The sequence below is a fragment of the Miniopterus schreibersii genome, assembly GCF_964146895.1.
Source record: "Miniopterus schreibersii genome assembly, chromosome: 4".
Classification (NCBI taxonomy): domain Eukaryota; kingdom Metazoa; phylum Chordata; class Mammalia; order Chiroptera; family Miniopteridae; genus Miniopterus; species Miniopterus schreibersii.
This window is the reverse complement of record NC_138105.1, coordinates 78,653,311-78,676,793: the sequence shown is the minus strand read 5'-3', so window position 1 is coordinate 78,676,793 and position 23,483 is coordinate 78,653,311. Positions and strand designations below refer to the sequence as shown.

General features: G+C 41.0%; 1 protein-coding gene across 3 annotated transcripts in view; it reads right to left on the bottom strand.

Annotated features, from left to right (window-relative positions):
• Positions 1-13,865: 13,865 nt before the first annotated feature.
• CDCA2 (cell division cycle associated 2) overlaps positions 13,866-23,483 on the bottom strand; it is a 45,204-nt gene continuing 35,586 nt past the window's right edge. For all 3 annotated transcript variants that reach the window (XM_081135980.1, XM_081135979.1, XM_081135978.1), the window contains exons 14-15: positions 17,919-18,090; positions 13,866-15,429 (exon numbers count right to left, since the gene is read on the bottom strand). In XM_081135980.1, the coding sequence (XP_080992106.1) occupies positions 14,306-15,429; positions 17,919-18,090 (1,296 nt within the window). In that variant the 3' untranslated portion in view covers positions 13,866-14,305. The remainder of the gene's footprint in view (positions 15,430-17,918; positions 18,091-23,483) is intronic.

Here is a 23,483-nt window from a genome sequence, read left to right as displayed (position 1 = left end):
CAATCTGACTCCAGCGTCTGAGTTCTCAGCCTCATGAGAGAACCGTTTCCCATTCCTAAGCTCTATAGGCAGGGACCCCAAATATTCCCAATGCTCCTTCTCAACTTGGCCAAACAATGGCTAACCGCTGGTTCCCAAGCTACTTGGAGATCTTTACCTATTAAAGCTCATGGTCTGTGAATTAAGATTCTTTTCCCATTGAATTTTTAATGCAACCAAGAGTCAGGACTGTTGATTAAAACACAGGATTTTATTGGAAGTAGAATTAATGCTGGTACCAAAAGGGTCCTGCCAGAATTCCTCTGTACTAAAAATCTCTAAAGGCTACGTCACCCCAACGAACAAGGTTGTTCTCTATGTTTAGCCAGGAGCAGATTGAGCCAGGTCAATCAGCTACAGTTAGCTGGGAAATGAAAGAGCAAATTAACAGCTCTCCATTGCTCCTAGAGTCTCTGACCAGAGCCAAAGGCATGCCGATAGATGACACCTCCAGCTTCTCAAGTCCTAACCACCCCAAATGTTAACTATCACCAGCACTCCTGGGAAAATAAACCTTCATTGCAAAAATAAACCTGGCTAAAGGTATCCAAAGATAAAAGAATTGGTTTCCAGCCAGCAGCAAAGCTGTGCAAAAGGATTACAATTATTTTGAATCAAAGTTCTGGAGAGCTCATCAGAATTAGCGCTGTGAAAACAAAACCCCTACAGCTCAGGCCACAGAAGCGTGTCACCGTTTAGTGGAGATTAGCAAACACTGACCTGAGGGGCCCCAGTCAAGTCGCTTCTTGTTTTCTTTACATTTCTCATTTTTATAACAGAACGTGGTCATCTGTCTAGAACAAAGAATACCATTTTTGTTAAGAGTGTTGGTTTGGAAGAAACACAGGATGTAGAGTCCTAAGGACTGGGTTCAAATCCCAGTTCTACCACTTACTAAGGTCCTTTGGGCAACTTACTAACCAGCTGGAGTCTTAGTTACTAACCGGGCAATCTACTAACTCCTTGAGTCTCCTTAGTTGCTGTGATCTGCAAAATGTTGTGAATGATGTCTGCTTGATGATGCTGTTGAGAGAATTCCATGGAATATTTCTCAAAGCATCCAGCACCATGTCTGGACATAGTATGTGCTCAGTAAAAGTTGGTTGGATCATGATCTGAATGCGGGTCAGAAAAAAAAACAAACTGGAACTGCTCCAGATCTAGGCCTGTCGTCAGACACTGTGGGCAAGTTACTTCAACTCTGTGGCCGTCAGTTTCCTCATCTGCAAAGTGAGAAGGTTGGAAAATAGCCCCTGAATTTTTCATCTGTTATTCTGTGATGTTAGAAAGTTGTTTTTAGAGAGTTAGATATTGCAAGTCTTTCAAACTACAAGCACAGGAGAGTACATCCTGAAATTTCATAATTGACATTTTATGGTGTCCATGCCCACGATATGGGAACATGTTACAGGTGAAATAGAGTGAACACGAAATATAAGATACATTTTTTAAAAGATAGATTCCCAATGCCCTTGGCAGAGGCTGTTGGAGAAAGTGGGTCAGCTGCCCCAAAATTGGAGGCTAACTCCTTTAGAAGGGAACTTCCATTCTTGCCTGTAAATTTCTTGGTACCACTGTCTTAGCTACATAGAGCAAGGAGCTGGAGGGACCCCTTTGCTTTAATAACCTTCTCAACTTAATGCTAGCGTGCAACTAAATTTATGCTCCTCTCACAAATTATTATCATTTAATAAACATTCCTTTTGGCATTTGCTGTCCCAGGCCTTCAATACGCGACCTGTGCCATTCCTCCTCCTGGACCTCTGGACAGACATGGCAGGAGCCCCCCATAGCTCAGACAGATTTCTTCCTGGGGTTGAAGTGTCCTGCAGGGTGGAGTAACTTGAATCACCCAGGAACTGGTTTAGGATGGGCAAGACCCCCAGTGGAAACCCGGTTTCTTCGCCAGGCTCTAGCAAAAAGCTCTGGCAAGCTTCTTTGGTCCTTGGCTAAAATGCACACCTGACCCCACACTGTGAAACCAGAGGTGGATGCATTTTGGGTGGTGGAAATATCCGTGCGTGTGGTATCCATGGCTACCACAGGCGAAGAATTTTCAATAAGATGTATAAAATTTTAGCAAAAACGGGTGCATTCGGCACAGGATTACACAACCAACCACCTTGCTGGTTACAGATACTCCCTTGCTCGCCCCCAAATTTAATACAGAACGATCTAAATTAGGAGTGAGGAGCGCAGGGGTCGAGATTTAGGCACCAATGGGACCAATTTCCTTCTGAAGACATGTAGGACGTGGCTCCGAGCTAAGGACAGGAGAGGAAGACTGGAGTGGAAGGTGCCCCCAAAATGGAGCAAAGGGGCTGTTGTGTCTGAAATTATGGGGTAGAGGGCGGCAGCTTTCCATCACGGGCATTTCTGACCCCACAGCAAGGCCAGCGCAGAGAAAATTCTCACCTTCCCGGCCTAACTCTCCTCCCCTTTCACAGCCCCCGAATCCTCGCCTCTCTAGTTACAGCATCTTCATCAGAGAATGGACTTGCGATGAAAACAGACTCCTAATTCCAGCTAGCTGTGTGTGATCATGTCACATTAACCTCTTTTTTTTTTTTTAATCTTCACCCGAGGACACTTTCCCCACTGCTTTTCAGAGAGTGTGCGAGAGAGAGAAACATCGATGTGAGAGACACACATCGATTGGTTGCCTCCCTCTGTGCCGTGACCGGGGCCGGGGATCGAGCCTGCAACCGAGGTACCTGCCCTTGGCCGGAATCGAACCCTGGACCCTTCAATCCGTGGGCTGATGTTCTAACCACCGAGCCAAACAGGCCAGGGCACATTAACCTCTCCGAGTCGCAGTTTCCTTCTCTCATATGGATGTAATAATGAGACCACTTAAAATGAGGGCACACGGGAGGACACCTGCCACGGTGACTACAATGTAGATAAACAATGCGTGGGAGCACTTTTCTTCTTCGATTGTCCTCTGCTGTAACAAAAAAGGGCAGAAGCAAGCTGGGCTGATGACAGCAAGAGGCACCCCATCTGCAACATCTGATTTCCACTGCAGCTGCACAAAGTAGGTATCACCAGTGTTTTCATTTTACAGACGAGGTAACTAACAGACGTCTGTTGTTTTCTAAGCAGTTCGTTTTTTATTAATGTGTGTATGCTTGTGTGTGTCTTCCTGTGCGTAGCCTCGCTGGGGCGGCAGCAGGAGAGGGAGGCAAACGCCTACAGTATCTGGTATTCCCAGGCGGTCTCCCATCCAAGTCCTGACCAGGCCTGACCTTGCTGAGCCTCTGAGATCAGACAAGACAGGGCCTGCTCCGGGTGGTGTGGAGGTGGACGCCACTTCACCGTTTGAAATTTCATTTCGAAATAATTATGGAATCACAGGAAGTCGCAAAAATAGTAGAGAGGTCCCGTGTCCCCTTCACCCAACTTTCCCCACGCTGGCATCTTACCTAATTGCGGTCCCACCGAGGCTACGGCCCTTTCCTCAGGTGCACGCTTGAGGGGGAGCTGAACCTGAGGCTGCCAGGCGGGGCATGATGGGGACCCCTGCAGGGCTTTTATTGGGATAAAGGAACGGATTCCAGTGCCTGGGGAGCCTGTGCTAAGGGTCTGATCGCAGACTTATGAGACAAGACAATAATGGAGGTTCACGGACGTGGTTAGAATGTTTCTGCCTCTGAAGAGGAAACTGGCCCAGGAATCCCCTTGTCAGTGGTCCCGCCAACTCAGTACATGGTCCTCTAATGTGTTAACTAGGCTCTGGATACCGCCCGGCTTGCAGCTGGGCACTTGGTGATGAAAGGCCGGCTGTTTTATTACAGTCCCTCTGGTTCATCAGATCTCCCCTCCATTCTGTTTACCATTCCAAGTTCACACTATCGGCAGCCAGCAGATGTATATGGCCAATTCTACCCGCCCCTTCCCTACTCCAACTCGTGAACTTGGAAAAGAAAATCGCTTCCACATTTCTTACCGCAGTATTTATTGGAGGGGAGCTATTTCATCAATCATTAACATCCTTCTCAGACAACGGGTTCCCAGGAAAGACGAAACTTGGCTCTTTTCCTTCAGCTCGGATACTGCTTGCAGGGCCACACTGTCCTCATGACCGTGGTGAAGACTCCCAAGTGCTTGACGGCCGTGGCCTTCTTTTCTAATGACCATGATGCCTGCAGGTCAAAAAATCCTTAAGGAAAAATTAAATGTAGGAAGCAGCACCCCCCACCCCAGCTGTCCCCCTCTTCTCACCACCTCCTGGGAAGACAATGCCTATACACCGAAAGGCCACCTTTTTGTGGCTGCTGCCTCCTAACCTGGTGCAGGCTGGTGGCACACCCTGGCTCATGAGACCGGGGAAGTCTGGGTAATGGCGAAAACAAAGAATACTTGTACTCCTTAAAAAAACAAAACAAAGGAGAAATGTTCTCTCTGACCCCCACTACAACAAAAACTTTTAGAGAAAAAAGCGCCCTGCTCAGCTGCAATAAGGTGAAAGGTTAAATGTGGACAGAGTAGTAATATATAAGCAGTTTCTTAGTTTTCTGGTGGGAATACTTAACAACTTAAGTATGTTTCCCCAGGAGGTAATCTATTATATTTTGTCCAATTTCTTCCTCCAAGAACTGAATCAATTCATGATGTAATGCCCAAGGGAGAACAGTCTTCTGGAAACCGAGTATCTTTCTGGGGACAAGGTTGAGGAAAACATCTTAATACGGTTACAGCTTTGGCCTGGTGGTAACAGCTCTTAACTTGCGGAGATGGCAGAGTGAGCGCCAGGAGGCAGTGAGATGTCAAAGGACACGCACCTCCCAAGTGTTCGGGATGGGCCTAGAGAGGTTTTCCTCTCATGGAGAAGCACAGGATGTAAATCCACTCGGACTTTTAGAGGACAGCTGCAGGACAACTGGGCACGTCCTTCAGGGACGGAGTTGGCGATGGTGCTTGTTCAGAGTGCCGGCATCTAAATGCAGATGCAGTCTTGATTTCTAGTTTAAACAGTATTTTTCTGGCTTCTTTCCTGCTCCCAACCCTCTCTCCCCCAAGAAATATTAGAGAAGAAAAGGTAAATCAACACTCATCCTTTGCTTGAAGAAAACAGATGCAGCTCTGATGATCTGTGAGAGGTTCTGGAGGGCTTCAAAACCCCACTGTAGCTATTGATTTCAAGGGCTCCTCCCACTCAGCTTCCACGGGAACAGCCAGCAAGTGCCCGAATGGCCTGTCTCCCTAAGCACCCAGGTGCTGGAGGACAGACGCGGCGGCTGAAAGAAGGGAACCCACAGCAGCGGCTAGCAGGAGCCCCCCATCTCTCCCCAGGCTTCCTCACTGCTTGCTGCCCTAGAGGAAACCACTCCCCTTTGTCCCTCTCATAAGAAGGGAACAACAGAATGTCTTACTATGTCCTTCCAGAGACAGAACACAGGCCAAGAACATTAGAAGGGTGTTCTGTTATGTTTTACTGCACGAAACATGTGTGCCGGTTGCCAAAAGATTAAAACAGAAGTCGAAGCCTAGATCAAGTCGGTGGGCCTAGGTTACCTGCAAAAGGCATATTACTTTTAATCTAAAAGTAAGTTTACTTTGGCAAAAAAGGTACCCTTCAGCCCTCACAGGGTTAAAAAAAAGAACTTAGATAAACCAGTGTGTCCAACGGTTCCTACGCTACCCAATGAAAGAACCCCATTTAAATGTGAAGGCTAAAAGGAACACTTAAAATAGAAAAGAGCTAGCTTTTTACTACAAAGTTTGTATTCTGCTCCCCTCCCCTCCCACTTGAATCCTACTTACCCTCACAGTTAGCTCCCAGCAGCCTGGGAGCCCTGGGCCTCACCCCCCACGCCCCCAGGGAGGTCTGTTTCCCGCCAGTCAGGCATGCAAACCAAGCACCCACTCCTTCAGATGACTTATGCTCAGAACATGCCGGTCAGGCCAGGTGATGGGAACACAGCTGGACTCCGTAGAAATCTTTGCGTGAGTCTGCAGTGTTTCTAACCGAAATGCACGATGCAGTGTTTAATTCTATGCGAAGTTGAGGGCCAACGAACTGATCCAAGGGCTTATTTCCAGTCACACACCAAAATCCAAGAAAATTAGAATTTTCTATTTAAAAGGTGAGTTAAGCCCTTTGCTACCGCTTTTAGAGACTGACTGCTGGGCTTAAAAACGCACGTTTCCAGTATTTCTTGTTTAAGGCACCTATTGGTCATAGGTGGCCATAAATTTCAAGTTGTGATTGTGACCAATTTAAAAAACATATTTTGCCAGGGTCATGAAGCACAGTGGCGCATTACGAAATGAATTATCTTGATTGTGCAGAGTACTTTCTCCCCAGGGACCCAAAGGGTGGGAATACTTAACAACCTCAGGGGGTAGCCGGAGTCGGTAAACAACTCTGGAGTCGCGGATGCTCAGGAGAGCGGATTCTTTGGGGGCCATAGGAGGCTCCCATCAAGGGGTTTTATTGCCTATTTGCAGGGTCTGATATTCCTAGAATTCTCCGATTCTTAGTGGTCTTTCTAAATGTTTAAATACTTATATTGAAGCATTTATCACTCTTCTGAGACTTCTGTAGAATTTATTTACATTTGGAGTTACTATTATTGAAGGGCTCATTTAAAAAATATCAGCATAAAAAGTAGTCCATTTAAAAGTAGCACCACAAATGCAATTCCTTAAGACAAGTATCTGTTGTGTGTTTTTCAGATGCCACCTGCAAGCTGTAAATATGTGTACTGATTTTCCCCACAGTATTTGCTTTGGCCGTGACCTATCCTAATATTCAGCTGAACAAGGGCTAAAAACTGTCAAACCAGATTCCTGCTTGAGAGCTGAGCTCTAGCTGCCGCCAGTTTGAGAGAAACACACATGCAGGTTTAGGGAATATGTGTTGTTTGTTTTGGCTGCGACACAGGGCAGAACAGTTTCCATCCCGTTCGAACGCATTCAGGAGAGTTTGAAATATTGCACAATAAAAGTCATTCATTATATCTGTCTCCTTTCCCTTCCAAAAACAAAAATGGCAGCCCGGTTCCAAATCCACACAGGGGGCAGGAAGAGGGAGTCGCGGGGTCACTGGAAATCACCCAAGACTAACACCAGGGTTTTCAGGTCCGAGTGAGGGAATACTTCTGAAATCTTCATTCCCAACGTGTACTTAAAGCAAGGACGGGCTGGCCGCGCCGGGTGACAGCTGCGCCGGGGACACTGCAGCCCCGACACGCCCGAGTCACAGGCTACGCGCAAAGCCACGCGCGCACCTCCAAGCGCCGGCGTCGGAGCCAACCTTTCTCCAGCTGCAAGGGCCTTCTTCTGCTCACTTTCTCTATGAAGATGAAACAGTTTGACGCCGATTTTACGCTGGGAAAAAAGATTCTTTCACTGGTTGGGCCATGCATCCGGAAGAATCGATTTCTGCGAGCACCTGATGCTACGTAGCAGCTGTTTGATGGGCCTCCCTCCGCAGAGGAAACAGTGCTGTTTCCTTCGTGTTCGCCATGAGCCCCCAGGATATCAGAACGCTGGACATGCAGGTTGATTTTAATGGCAAACATAGAAATGCCACTAACAAATCACTTTTTTTTTTTTTTTAAAAAAAGCACATTTTAAGTGGGTGAATAAAGCTGTGAGAACATTAGATGCACTAAATAAATGTTAACAGTTACCTTTCCATGTCCACGCTTTAAAAATCACACACAAATACACTTTTAGGAATCTTAAACTTCAGAAAATTACGTAATTTGTTTCTTGCATTACATCTAAATCCAAAATGCCTGTGGGTGGCATCCCCAGAGCTGGCCACTTTTATCATAGAGAACGTACATTAAACCACTGAATTAGACAATGTGTGCGCATGGACAAACGAGAAGAAGGAAGGCTTAAGAAAAGCTGGTCTCCACTGGTCTTTGGAAATTTTTGGAAATCCCGACCTACCCCTTAGAAAATGCAAACTTGTATTTTTCTTTAATGTGCCTGGTCATTTATTTTCCCTTTTCATGTAAGTGATATAGAAGCAGTTCCAGAAAATTCTTGCTTCCCAATATCCTAAAATTCTCTAAAACCTTTCTAATAAATCTTAAAATTAAGGTCACATTGGGCTAAGTGTAATCTTGGTTGAAGGTGTGGGACAGAAGCATGTACCAGGAGAATGGCAGTAGTCATTCATCTTCTCACTAAAGCTATTATGTTACTCATAGTCTGTATCTCGATTTCACAAAAAGCAGAAAAGCACCAACGGGTATATAAGAATGAGCATACCGGTACAGTATTAGACACAACAAAATCTCCAGGCCACAGTACATCAATAATTAGTCCATTCTAGAGCCAAGTCAAGGCTATGAAATAATCTTCAAATAACTTTAAGACAAAACCACCTTTTTTTTTTTTTTTTTACTGTAACTTAATTTCATCCCAGTACTGCTCACGTGATCTAGGAGTCCAAGCCCAGATTCGACCCTTCCGACACACAAAACCTGGTAGTACAACACAGAAAGCCATCAGCATGCAAGAGCGGGGATTTCTTTAACCCTGTTAGGTTTAACAGGGTTAAAGAAATCCCCAACAGTTTTAAAGAAATCTACAATCTCTAGTTTCGAGTCCATGCTTCGTCCAGATGTATTAATAGGATTGAATATAATGGGAAGTTAAGAAAAAATACTTAAGAACAGATACGTGTATGAGATGAAGCCAATTTACGTAGTCAGTCTCAATAAGTAATCATGAAAGGATGTTTGGAATAGAAGGTGCCTTTGGATCCCCACTCTCTTAAAACTCCTATCAGTGGACTTTGTTCATGCATCATTTCATCACTTTTTCCAGAAAACATACAAACTTACCTGACCTGAAGTTGGTGCCACCTCCAAGGCTGAGAGGTCCAGGGCATTCCTTTATAATCATACCCTATATTATAATTCTGCCCCCTTAGAGAGACTGTGTCTCCTGAAGGCGCACATATGAACAAATCTACAAGCTGTCTGCCTAGGATGACCCGGTGCAGGGGAATTTTCCCATGTTAAGAAATAATTCTCAAATGCTAAGGCTACTTTCTGGTATTGTTTTATGTGACAATTTTTATACCAAACTAAACTATAATAAAACCTTAACTTATGAGAAGAAATGAATCAGACTTATTAGATAATTTATTTCTTTAGCAAACTTAATTTTGAACCTTATTTTAATTCAGCTCATTTCATTTTCTTACTGATAATATTGAACAGTGTTCAAAAAGAGAATTCTTTCTCCGTGACTAATCTCACAGTGACTCAGGATGACAATTTTAAATGATGAACAAATCAGTTCACCAGAAGATTAGGCTGAATTATAGGTACCCCAAGGCAGCTGGTTTCCTTACCATATTTCTGATAGCACAGTATTTACTGACTTTTTGCCCTACATGGTAATGCAGATCAGAGTATAACTGTAGGCTCCACATAGAATTAGTCAATCTTTTGCTTCTACTGGCCTCTTCCCTCACAAAAAGAACTTTAAACATTTACTATGATCCAGATTCACAGTAAATTTTTTTAAAAAGCTTTCTTATAGTAATCAAGATGGTGTGATGTTGGCCTACAGACACACAGATCAATGGAACAGCATAAAGTCCAGAAATAGACCCACACATAAAGGATCAGCTGATTTCAACAAAGGTGCCATTGTAATTCAATAGGAAATTAATCATCTTTTCAAACAATTATTTCCATTAAAAAAACCCCACACACCCTTCACCTTACACAATATACAAAAATTAACTCAACGTAGATCTAACACCTGACACCTAAAACTATAAAACTTTTAGAAGAAAACATAGGGAAAACTTAGTGCCCTGAGTTATGCAAAGATTTCTTGGATAGGACACAAAAGCACGAATCATTAAAGAATAAAAGATAAATTCAATCAAAATTTATATCCGCTCTTCAAAAGACACTGCTATGAAAATAAAAAGACTAGCCACTGACTGGGAAAAAATATTTGCAGACATATAAAGGTCTTGCATCCAAATATACACAGAACTCTTTCAACTTGATAATGAGACAATAAAAAGAAACCAGGAGCAAGAGAGTGGAATTGACCCTTCAGTAAACAGGATACAGCCTGGCAGGCGCAGCTCAGCGGTTGAGCGTCGACCTAGGATCCAGGAGATCTCGGTTCGATTCCCGGTCAGGGCACATGCCCGGGTTGCGGGCTCGATCCTCGGTGGGGGGCGCGCAGGAGGCAGCCGATCAATGACTCTAATCATTGATGTTTCTGTCTCTCCCTCCCCCTTTCCCTTCCTCTCTCTGAAATCAATAAAGACATATTTAAAATAAAATAAAAAATAAAGAGGATATAAGGATGGCAAACAAACACAGGAAAAGATGCTCATTAGGGAAATACAGATCAACACCGCAGCGAGATACTGCAGCTCCGCACACCAACCAGAATGCCTGTCATGAAAAAGACTGACAGTGCCAGGTGCTAGTGAAAACGTGAGGCGGCCGGAACAACTTTGCTGCAGGCAGTAATGCAAAATGGTACAGCCCCTTGGGAAAGCCTGGCAGTTCTCAAACAGTTTAAACATATCCCAACAGTACATCCCAGGAATCCCACTCCTAAGCATTTACCCCAAGATAAATGAAAACACGCGTCTATAAAAAATATCCTTATGTGGCTGTTTATAGGAGCTTTATTTGTAACAGCCAAAAAATCCTCTAGAAACAATCCAAATATCCATCAATTGGTGAATAAATAAATTGGTACATCCATAAAAAGGAATACTACTTAGCAATAAACAGAAATCAACTACTTATGACATGTGACGTTGATGAATCTCAAAAGCATTACGCTAGGTTTAAAAAGGATCTATACTATATGATCCCATTTATATGATATTCAGGAAAAGGGTAAACTATAAGGACAGTTATCAGGTGAGTGGCTCTGACGGGCCTGGGTTCAGGGAGAGGGGGCTGACTGCAAAGAGGTAGGAGAAACCTTCTTTTGGGATGATAAATATGTTCTATTATTTGACTGTGGTAGCGGTTACAAAACTTTATGAATTTGCCAACAAACTGTACACTAAAAGGGGTGAACTTTATTGTAGGTTAATTATACCTCAAGAAACCTGACATAAAAAAAGAAAAAGCTCTTTTAATATAAAGCATGAATCAGGTATTATTAATCATTTTTTCTTGTTAGGCCAAATCTAAACCTTACCCTTAATTCTATGACTTAAGTGCCTGTGGGAGCAGGAGAGAAAATGGAAGCCAAGCGGCAGGACAATATGAGAGACAGAAAGAAGGCAAAGACGCCAAAATCTTTATGATGGGACTTTGCCAGGTGTGATTTATAAAAGAGAACTTAATAACCATTTTAACGTCAGGGAATTTATCTTACATTTTCACACAAGCCCAGTTTTAATAATTTTCAATCACAAAACAAGACAAGTAGCAAGCATTAGGAAGGAAATGACTAAATTATAAATATCAAAGCCATGTAATTCTACGCAAAGGGTTTAAAATACTGAAGAGCACTAGGGCTCCCCATGTTAAGACTGAGGATACCCATGGTATCTTGTTGAATAAAAATTCAAGTTGCAGAATGGCACGTACAGTGATCCCATCAGAAAACAACAAACCCACATTCGCGTTTACACAGGCAGGCGACGGTCCCGAGGCTGGGCGAGGGTTGGTGACGGCGTTTATATTGAAGAAAGCTGGCGAGAGGAGAGGAAGGTGAGGACGTAGTATGCTTGCATGGGGTTCACAAGACAGCTTTTATTCTGTACAGTTTTCTACTTTTTTCGATAGCTGCATGTAACTTTTGTAATAAAAATGAGTAAAAATAAAAGTTAAAGGGAGGTACCCGCAGCAGCAAGAGCCGCCCAGGCTTCGGGTAAGGGGCACCGGGGAAACTTCAGATGTCATGCTGCCACCTTCTGGAACGAGCAAGAATCTACGGAAGAGGGAAAAGATGAGAAGAGGTTCTGAGGCCAACCGCCAGCCTAACGCTACAGCAGTAAAAAAGATAAGGTCAGAAAAAACTACTTTGGAGCCAAGTTTCTGATTGAACCACAAGTGAAAAGAAACCATTAAAAGCAAGCAAGCACGTCATTAACTTTTTACAAATGTTATGATGCAAATGAGACGTAAAGGATAACACTGTGCCTGTTCCTTTCATTTCTCAGAGCTGATCTTCTTAGGAAAAATGCCTGTTGGTTCTTTAGAAACATCAACAAAATATTCACATTGAAACATTTTGAAACCAACACAACTGGTAAAGTGTCTTTGTATTTTTAACCGCAGATGCCAGAGAATGAGAACAAATTTACATTTGTAAAACCAAGTTAAAAAAAAAATAAAAAATCACACACCAAAACGTTTCCCTCATTCTCATTAGCATTTCTTGAGGAATGAAACAAAGCACGTGAAATTTTAAAAATACAGACAATTGAGATCATAGATCACCATACAATTAAAAGGGGAGAAAATAACAATCATCTTTTTAACCTTCGTGTTAAAGGAGAAATACAAAAATTTAACAAAACACAAAACCCTCTAACATCTTACATTTCTGAAAGGCTTTTTGCCTTTCTAAATTACCAAAACCAAAAAGCTTCATAAGAAGTTTAGTTCTTTCTTTTTCTGTGGTTTGTTTTCAGTGGTATCCATTTGCCAAACACGCTAAACTGTAAAAGGGGGGGAAAGTCCATAAATAATTTACGTGTGAAGATAAAAAGAATTTTTAAAACAATCTACCCTTTAGCAGAAGAAATTGGGGATCGCTTTGAGTGTTAATGTAAAATACATTAGTCTTGACCAGCAGGAGTTCCAGACCTATTGGTGCCAAGAAGGTAACAAATAGTGTCTATCCGAGGAGGGGAAATGGGCGCTCAGCAGGAGCTTTCTCCCCTGTTGTGTTATTTATAGAGACTCTATTTGTTAACAGGTTTCTGCCATCATGCAGAGGGGGAGTTTAATGAGTTAAAGGGTTCCAAAGACAACTGTTTAATGATACAATGATTTCTGCACATTCACAAATTCCAGATATATAAATTTAGATTTTCAAACTGCTATAACCAAAGTGGCGATAGGACGCAGGATCTATCGCTATATGGCTGAGGGATAACTAGAAAATCGGAAACGAGTGACAGTACTTGACATTGTGAAACAAAGTTAGAAGGGCTGGAAAATGCCTTGTTAAAAAAGAAATCAGCGACCTACCACACTTCATGTTAGTAAGCTCATTTCATAGGGCCGCTTTAAATGAGGTTTTTGGATTAAAAAAATTTTCTTTTTTTAAGAACCATGAAATAAATCCCGAATTACCAATGACTAATTTGAATAATCTGGGAAATGAGTCAACAAAACTGCTATATTTTCACCAAAAACCAATCATCCACCTCTCACCCCACCAAGCACATAAGAATACTGTTTGAAGAACAAAATGCTATCACATTAGTTATTTATAAATTATATTTTCATTTTATGATGATAGACTTATCATTCAGGGTGGGGCAAAAGTAGGTTTACAGTTGTGAGTACATAAAACAGCTTATTCTTGTATTATTATTTATTAACTATTGTATTATTTTCTATATTAACAACTGTAAACCTACTTTTACCCCACCTTGTATTCTGGTCATTGACAGACTTTTCCAAAATTTGATGTTTAAAATTTTATTTTAATCTAAGTATTAAAAATGTCATGAGACAGATAAAGAGAGCCATTTCAGCTTAACTTCCATCGAAAGAGAAACCACGTCCTAACTGTTAAAACTTTTAATTCTTTTGCAGTATTTTTAAATAAAAACACTAACAGCTTCCCACCTTGTATTAACCTCCAATTCTCGGTTACATTAATTATGTCAATTTTGTTTGTTGGTTTTTTTTTTGTTTTTGTTTTTTTAAAAAAAACACCTCTTCTCATCTAGAGGTAATGAGGTGGAAAACATGTACTGATGTAAAGCTTAAGAGACATATTATTGGCTCTAAAAACAATCCTTTTTTACAAAATACCAATACAGCATTTACTATGTTGGGGGGGCAGGAGGACATATTTAATAGAATGTTTTCTTTTTGAATGATAAAAAAATTCACTTATTTCTACTCAAATGATTTTATTTGAAACTTTTAAAACACTGAAGTTGACCAAATAACAGGAAGTAGGATGAAAGAATCTTTTAAGCATGGACAGTTACCTTCTCTGCCAAATGTTCTGCAGGAGATGTCAGTTCCTGCGGCAGTTCTCCGACAAGGCCAGTGCTCCCGATGTCCCTTGGAGAGCTTTCTCCCTTCTGGCTGAGGAAGGTTCTTCCTTTTTAGCACTCTGACGGAGTATTTTCAGTGTTCGCAAGTGCAGATGTACAAAAGCTCTTCCTCCTATTCCCAGGTAAACTGGAAGAACTGGCTGCAAAGCCCTCACTGTTTTCCTGATCTGATGTGGAGCAGAGTGGAGGTTTTCGTCTGAAGGACACGGTGTTTTTTCTGGGAGACACACTTTCAAGTCCTCTGCTGTCAAATGTATGCACTGTTCTCCTTTTGGTTCTCTGGGAAGGGCAGGAAGTGGAAGAAAATGGAAGTGAAATCCATATAAGTCCCTCACTTTCCAGATCTTTCTGTAGCCTTGTGCTTCGTCTGACTTTTGTTTCCCGATTTGTTCTCAGAAAGGTTTGCTCTATGGAGTCAGATAAATCTTTACACAGTTCAGAAGTTTCCAAACTCATTTCGACAGAGCTGCCCATGCTGCAGGAAGGTCTGTGAATTCCATCTTTTTCCAAATGTAAGCTGTGACCATCAGGATCACACACAGAGCGTCTTCTATGTTTCCTTTCACAACTCACGCCACTGCTACTTGCTGCCGAGTTTCTTCGCAAATCCCCACTTTGACTTTTTCCCCCTCTTCTGTTGTCAATGAAGACATCATCTGAATCACCACGTTCTTTTTCTGAGCCGGACAGGAAAGGCTTGGTCTGCAGTTTTCCATCAGTAGCTACTAAGTCATCCTGTTGTTCACGCTTTGTATCCCCTGAAACTTTAAAGCTTTGAAAAGGGTTTTCCACATTTTGACCGGCAGCAGCAAATTCTTTGGACTGCATGACAAAGTCAGACTGTGGGCCATCTGACACGATGGGTGTTTCAGTCACAGAAGCACAAGAAACACGACTGTTTTCATTCTTGGTACCAGTCTCTAGGTCACCTTCCAACTTAATTTCTGCTTTTGGAATAATTTTTCTTGCATGGATTCTTGCAGTATTTATATTTGAATCTTGATCAAAAGTGGCATTAATAAGCGACAAGGAGCTTTTTATGTAAGAGCTGCAGAATTCAGACACACTGTATTTATTAAACTCTTGATTCATCTGCAAATCTGAGTGCTGCGGGAGAGGGTTCCTTCTTCCAGGAGGTTTCATTTCTTCAAGCTCACCATGTGAGTTGAAATCACCTACGGGCATGGAAATAAGTTTGAATCTCATTAAAAAGTAACCATAAACATAAACTTCAACAGATCAAACAGGTGCCATATTGTAGTCTGTTTTAAGCTTTGAAAAATACCAAAAAGTACAAAATGTTACACTGAACCCGCCCCATTGGTCATCGTCCTTTCTCTTTCAGTTCTTCCCCAACTCGCCTGTTAAGAAAATACGTAGTTAATGCATGAATTAATAAAGTACATAACCTCAGGCCAGGAAAATGAGAACTGGATCTTAAACTGCTCCCTCTATTCTAATGTACTTCCCACACTACAAGGCCAATTAGCATGAGGAAGCTACATTTTCCCTTTCCCTACCAATGAATTACTGAAAATGGGCAACTTCATGCTTCTGAAACCCTTCTATCAATGTATCCCGAGTAATTTACGTGTAAAGATAAAAGAATTTTTTTAACAATCCACCTTTTAGCAGAAGAAATTGGGGATCACTTTGAGGAAAGAAAACTTGGAATTCTGGGGAACTTAAGGGCTTCGCTGAAAGGGTACTTCCTAAAGACACTCAGGTCTTATGCCTTGGGTTAAAAAATAAAAAAATAAACTACACTGTACTCTTAAATAGAGCCATGTTTGTTTCAATATTCCAAATTTCTCCCCTCTGCCTCAATTGCTAAAATTCCTCCTCCAGGAAATTCGTGCCATGCAGAGCCTGTCGTGTGTTTTCAGCACAATGTGTGATACCACAGGTGGAGAAAATCACAGGCGAACAAAATCACAGGTAAAAGAACCTCATTATGGTTTTCAAGTTACGTAACACAGCCTAAATAAGTTCAGGCCTTATGCGTTCTAAATCTGAGCACTATTAAATATAATCTCTCTTGTTATCTCATATAAGAAAGTCTTTAATTAGTCAGTCAAATGAGTATAAAAAAATGTCCTAAACAAAATCACTGGCAGACATATAAAACATAAGCTGAACAAAAAAACCTAAAAAGCAGTGTTTCAATTTGAAAGGTATATATATCCATGTTTCGGGTACTTAAAATCATATCGTGTAAAGCTAGAGACTAACACAAGGCAGAGTCCACTCAGTGCCACCCACTAATATGTCACTTGGGTTCTTTATACAACTTTAACAATGGACATTCATGTATTGTTCATGAAATTAACATATTAAAGAAGAAAAGCAGGGGAGAGGGATAGAGGCAGGAAGAGAGACAGACAGCAGAGCACGGAGAGGAAAGAAGGGAGGGGGAGGGAACTGCTTTAACCGCTGTAACAGCTGGTTATAGATAAAAAATGCTTCAGGTATTTTAAAAAACAAATTCTCTAATAAGATGCAAGATGGAAAACGTACTAACGTTATTTAAACATCTTGAAAAAAACTCATTAGGAACTGAGCATGTAATGAAGAGTTTAGTTTCCAGTCTCAATGGGACCACAATTTGCAGGGAACGGAGGCAGACAGATCACTGTAAACCAGGCAGTAAGGGTGTAATGCGAACAGACTGATCCTGAAAAGGCAGCCTGCACAGATAAATCTTAAAGGATGGACAGCGGCAGCATGAGGCCACCCCCATCTCAAGACAGCCGCATGAAAGGCTGGGGCAGGGGAGCGCCGCCCCTGCTGGTGCCCGCGGGCTGGAGGAGCGTGTGTACGACTGTGGGGTGGTCCTGTGTTTGTTTCAACTTTTGTGCTTTCCCAAAATTAAGAAGTAGGCAGAAGCCAAGAGTTGACAGTGGCACGTACCATATCCATCCTTGCTCTATTATAAATCCTATATAGTATGTTACAAAGGGAATGCAGGCTATAAAATATTGGATGACTGACAAAGGCAGCTATTTTAAAAAGGATTCTATACAAAATTAACACACCGAGTGAACACATACTCTTACTATCTGTGGCAATGTTTAGTCAATTTAAAACCCCAGCATCACAAACCAGATGCAACTCCAATCCAATTTTTACCTAACCAGGACATCAAGCAACTTTTTAAACAAAGCTTTCAAGGTAATCAAGTTTAATTCACAAACGCCACTTCTAGAAGACGCTTAGTAGTGCCAACCCTACTGAAACAGAGGGCAAGTATTATTTTAATTGTTGTCCTTAATTCATTACATGTATCTAGTGTTGAGCCATTACCTGTCACTTTTAATGACTATGCCACCAAACAGAATTCATTTAACAAAATGCTTTAAAAAGGCAAAAGAAACAGGGTGAAAAAAACCCATTTCCCCTAAAATTATATGCAATAGCTTGTGTCTGAGTTTCTCTGCGGGGGGGGGGACGGGGGACCCAGGGCTTCCATCAGAGTCTGAAAAGGCTCTAGGTGACCTAAAAGGTACCAGCTACTGCCTCCTTAACATTCTCATGGTAACAGGGAAAGTTGTTATTTTTTATGTATTTACAATTTACATGATGAATGGGGAAAAGGGAAAAAAAAGAGAAATAGCAACAAAGAGGGTAAAGAGAAGAGACAGAATAAACAAAAGGGACAGAATACCTGCGTACACCCTGCGGACGACCGGAACGGAAGGCGACACCTCAGAGACCTCAGGCAGCTCAGGAATGGGACTGAGAAGTGGCTTCTTAGAGGCAATGTCTCTCTCCCCATACAAAGACTTCTCAACGCCTTTCTTCCTCCTGCCTTTCTTCTTTCGGCAACTTTTTAAAACCTGAAAAAATGTATTAAAACACCGTAACTGAGAAAGATGTAGCACCATGTACAATTTTGACCCTTTAATTTCTATAGAAACACTTAAGACCAGTTATCTCATTTAAAATTTCAGAAATCTGAGCAGGGGTAGGGGGCTTGCTACCTTTCTCAAAGTCAAATAAAATATAAAGCAGAACTCAATCGAAAGATGGTAGCAAAACATTCTGTATTGCCACAAAGCATTTGCCCAAATAAGCTCAGGGTAAGTTGAAAATAGATAACAGAGGGAGACTGGTGAGGCTTAAGGGGTATTTGTAACTATGACGTAGTCAGGATGGCTCAGGATTAATCTAGGAGTTATCTACTGGAAGTCACGGGAGATCCTTCTGTCCATAGATCTGGATGGGGAAACACGAGGTGCAGACATAAAGTTTGAAGAGAATAGGAAGCTGGCTGAGCTGATGCAAACGACAGATTTAATCAACATTAAAATGAACAGGTCAAAATACAATGGATTTTTAAAATTTTTATTGATTTCAGAGAGAGGAAAGGAGAGGGATAGAAACATCGATGAGAGAGAATCGATTGGCTGCCTCCCGCACACCCCCTACTTAGGATCAAGCCTGCAGCCCAGGCATGTGCCCTGACCAAGAAACAGGGATTTCGTGGTTCATGGGCCGATGTTCAACCACCGAGCCACACCAGTCGGGTTAAAATGGATTTTTAACAAGCACAAGTAGAAGAGGCAAAGGTTGGTAGTAATTAATAAAAAAACATGTGGGTTTCTATAAAAATGAAAAACTGCTTGAATAGTATCTGGAAAGCAATATTAAATTTAATTCTGACTGCCATTTCAGTAACTGAGAACTCATGTTCTATGTTAAAAAAAGTTTCATATGGAAAAGACTTGAGGGAAACTCAAACTCTGTATTGTAATAATACATTATGAGTAAAAAGAAATATACTCAGTGTGATAATATTGGAGAGAACCAGACTTCAGGTCAACACAAGGAACATGTTTTTAACAATGCTTCTTAGAAAGTGGAATCCATGCAAACATCACAGAGATACTACATGCAGGTGATAACTGGATAGGTATGAGACAAAGCACACCGGGTGTGGCCTTTAAGGAGCTCGGGGTCTAACAAGCAATCATAATGTGTACGATCATGACAAACTCTGCATAGACCGAGAAGATGGGTACCGGGCCTACGGGAGGTGTTCAAGGCAGGCTCTACAGACAAGGTAATGTTGAGGTTAAGTTTTAAACAAGCGAGAATTGTTTTGGCCAATTATGGGAGTGGTGCAGAAAGGCTTTTCAAAGAGAAGAGCACTCGCAGGAGCTCTACACGAGGCAGCACAGACCAAGAGCTGCAAGCAGCAGTGTATGGTGGGTGGGCCCACGCAGAGAGGGCAGATGAAGCTAACAAAGCAAGCAGGGCTCTTGTACACACTGAGCATGAGCCTGAGAGCAACGAGGGCTCACTGCACCGTCATTCAGGGAGTAACATTGGACGGTGCATTTAAGGAAGATCATTTGGGGACAGCACAGAAACAAATGGTGTGAAACAGTGAGTGGTTTTCAAGAGTACATAAGTGGTTCCAGAACTGTATGTTCCTTGATATCTACAGATATCCTGTAAAACAAAACATTCCATAGAAAAATGATTTTAGAACAGCACAAGATAAATGTTCCTCTTGGTGATTTACAATATACATTTAACACTAAATTGTCTGAGAAGTCCTCAGTATAAACGATGTCTATATACATTAGGAAAATGTTGGGTTACATATTTATTTTATGAAACATTTTTTCCCCATGGAATTTCTGTTCACTTCCATGGGACAGCTGGGGAAATGGTAGCTTGGTCAATGGATGTGGGCTCCACAGGTGAACTGCAAAGTAGAAGAATTTGGCCTCTGGTGCCAGAAGTCTTCTGTTCAAATCCTGACTCTGCCACTTAACTGCTTTATAACCTTAAGTTAACTTAAGTGAGATGGTTAAAATAGGGCTTGATCATAGTAAGAACTATGTGTTAGCTATTCCGGTTCTTTTAAATTCTTTCCTACTACTATGAGGAATGATATGGGGGAAATACTTTTAACATCAAAAATTATGCTCTTAGTATTACTGTGAGGTTCTATTACATAGGCCCGACATGTCTAGTTCATATGCTATGGTCAATGTTATAACCTCCAGAATCGTTTCTGATTTTTATGGAGGGAAAAATCCCCTTTTAGCAGGATTTTAAAAATCTGTTTATATGAAATGTCCCTAGCACCTGCAACAGTGCTTGGCACACAGTGGCTACTCAACAAACATGAATGAACAAATGAATGAATAAATGTAAAAGAAAAAGAAGTACAGCCCAGCTGGGCATGGTTCAGCAGTTGAGCATCGACCTAGGATGCAGGAGATTGTGGTTCAATTCCCGGTCAGGGCACATGCCAGGGTTGCAGGTTCGATCCCCAGTCAGGGGCATGCAGGAGGCAGCAGATCAATGGTGAAGCTTGTAGCATTGATGTTTCAACTCTCTCTCTCCCTTCCTTTCTCTGAAATTAATAAAGATTAAAAAAAAAAAAAAAAAAGCAGAGAAAAAGAAGTACAATTAATTATATTTCATGAAATTTGCTAAACATGGTGAAAGATGAGCATTGTTTTTTCATGGTCATGGGCCAACAGAAGTACATGACCCAAAAAGAAAAGATGAAAGCACCTGTGGTCTGCCATGAAAATACACCTATATTATCCACGAGGTTTCATCTGCAAAGGCAAAATTTTAATTCAAGCCAATAGACACAAAAGAAGCCACATGTGACTGGAATCCTAGGGAAGTCACGTGATCTAGAAATGGTTGGGTTGGTTCATGACTTGGACCAGACAAAGGACAAACAAAGGTGATCCCTAAAGTGATTCCATTTCCTGCAGAATCACCTCATCGATATTTCTTCTCAGACAGTGAAGGAGGTGAGGCAACGAAGTAAATGCTTATCTTTTATTGGCACCACTAAGACTTATTTACATGGCAACAAATCAAATTGTACAGGAACGCTTATGATGAAAAGCATATGCTTCTTGACCCTTGCTGTTTATTTAGTTCCATTTTTAGTTTTGTAGGTAGCTCCATCCCTTAACTAAGGAGCTCATATTGTTATATTTTTAACTTTTTATAATGGAAAATGTCAAACACACAAGAAAGTACAATAGTATATTGAACCCCAAGTACCCATCAACTATCTTCAACAATCACTAACGTATAGAAATGAAAATTCATTTATAAACACCTCCCACCCGATTAAAGAAAATCCCAGACATTACACCATTGTATCTGAAAATTCTGTAGTATCTCTAAGCAGCAAGGGCTTCCCCCCTACCCTGCAATAAAATGAAACATTTTATTACCTGACATTGTATTCTATTGATTTTTTTCCTTTTACAATGGAGTTTTATTTTTTCCAGCTTTGTTGAGGTATAAATGACATATAACACCATGCAAGTTTAAAGTATACAATGTAATCACTTGTTATAGATAGATTGGAAAATTACCCTTTTTTATAACAACAAATACTACTCAGCAATAAAAAGAACTATAGACACACACAAAAACGTGGACCAATTTTCAGCTAATTATGCTGAGTGGAAAAAAGCCAGTCCCGAAAGGTTATATAGTGTGTGGTTTCATTTACATAATATTCTTAAAATAACAAAATTAAATAAATGGATAACAGATTAGTGGTTGCCAAGGGTTTGGGGGGTCGGGGGAGGTAGGGATGGGAAGTGAATATAGCTATAAAAGGACAAGAAGAGAGCTTTCCCACAACAAAATGTCCTGTATCTTGACTGTATTTTGATATTGTACTACTGTGATATTGTACAATACTTCTTGGGATCTAATTCTTAAAACAGCATGCATTTCTAAAATTATCTCAAAAGGAAACATTTAAAAAACAATAACCCCATAATGACAGCAATTTTCCTTAATATTTCATCAGAGTTCAAAGTACTCCAGTTGGTCCATAACCGTCTTTTTAGAATTATTCAAATCAGCACCCCAATAAGATCTCCACACATTCCACTTGGTTGATAGATCTCTTCAAAGATATGGTTCCTTCACTTTTTCCTCTTGCCATTTATTTCATGAATAAACTGAGGCATTTATCCCATAGAACAAGACCAACTAATTCTTTTTTGGAAAGAGCATTTCACGGGTGACTGTATACTTCCTTACTGCATCAGACCTGCTTTTAGTCCTCCTGTGGCATTACGAATGAGACCAGTGGGCTTGGGTTTTCGGTCTGACCCATCCATCATGCTTCCCTATTACCTTCCACCTAACATTCAACAGCTTTCACGAACATGTCTTTTTAACTTATTAGTGGGAATTCCTCATCAATTATTTATTTGAAATGGAGCTCAAACTTTATCTTCTAATTTTTAAAAAAATTAGTTGATGTCTGAGACAGCTAAGGTGACCTTCAAGTATTGTTATTATTTTTAATTATTATGAACATGTTTTTTCGTATTTGATGTCTGTGTTTCAATCTATTACACTTAAGATTCCTGATGGTCACACTGCTGCACGTCTGGTCAGTGGCAGCCCCTCCTTGATGGTTCTGTGTCCTCTAGCAGGGCGCAGCAGTTTCTTAAGCTTCCTTGCTTGCACACTGGGACAGACCTGAGTTTATTTCCTACATGTGCTGTTGTAAATCTGAAAGCAGTCACTTCACTACGGAACTCTGATCCCTTTTAGTTGAAAATGGTATTTAGACATAGCAATCTAGGTACCAGAGATGCTCACTTCTAAACTTCCTTAACAGTGAGAAAATGGTACCAGTTGGGGTGCTGGAAATATCGAGGGGAAGACTATGGAAAGTATGTGATTGCCTAACCACTAAGCTGTACACCCAAACCCAATACATAAAAAACAACAAACAAAAAACGAAAAAACACCAGAGTGAGAAATTTATTTTAAAGGAAAAAACATGAGTTCATTCTGATATTTCTCAAATTTTGTCTAGCAATGTTTTGAATTGTTTTTATCTCATAGTGAAGTCTTGATTCCTAATGACAGTTAAAAAGCTGCTTATTTTTTTAAATTCTAGACTTAATTCCTCTGTCAATAAGTGCTTCATACTATTTAGGCCTTCTTTGCAGTTATTTTTGTACTTAGGATATATCCCACTGGGATTTTTCAAATTTCTAAGTTCAAAAAAATTCTTTATAAGATTAAGCTACCAACTTGATACATACAGTTAGATGATTTGTTTCATTTTGTTTTCAAATTTTAAGCACTGGTCTTTTTCCTAAATTTGATTTAATTTTGATTAGTAGTCATTAAAACATATTCACGGTTCAACGTGAGAAGGTGAAACATTCGAGGAAGTCTAGCCCTCACTCTTTCCTGCCCCTCA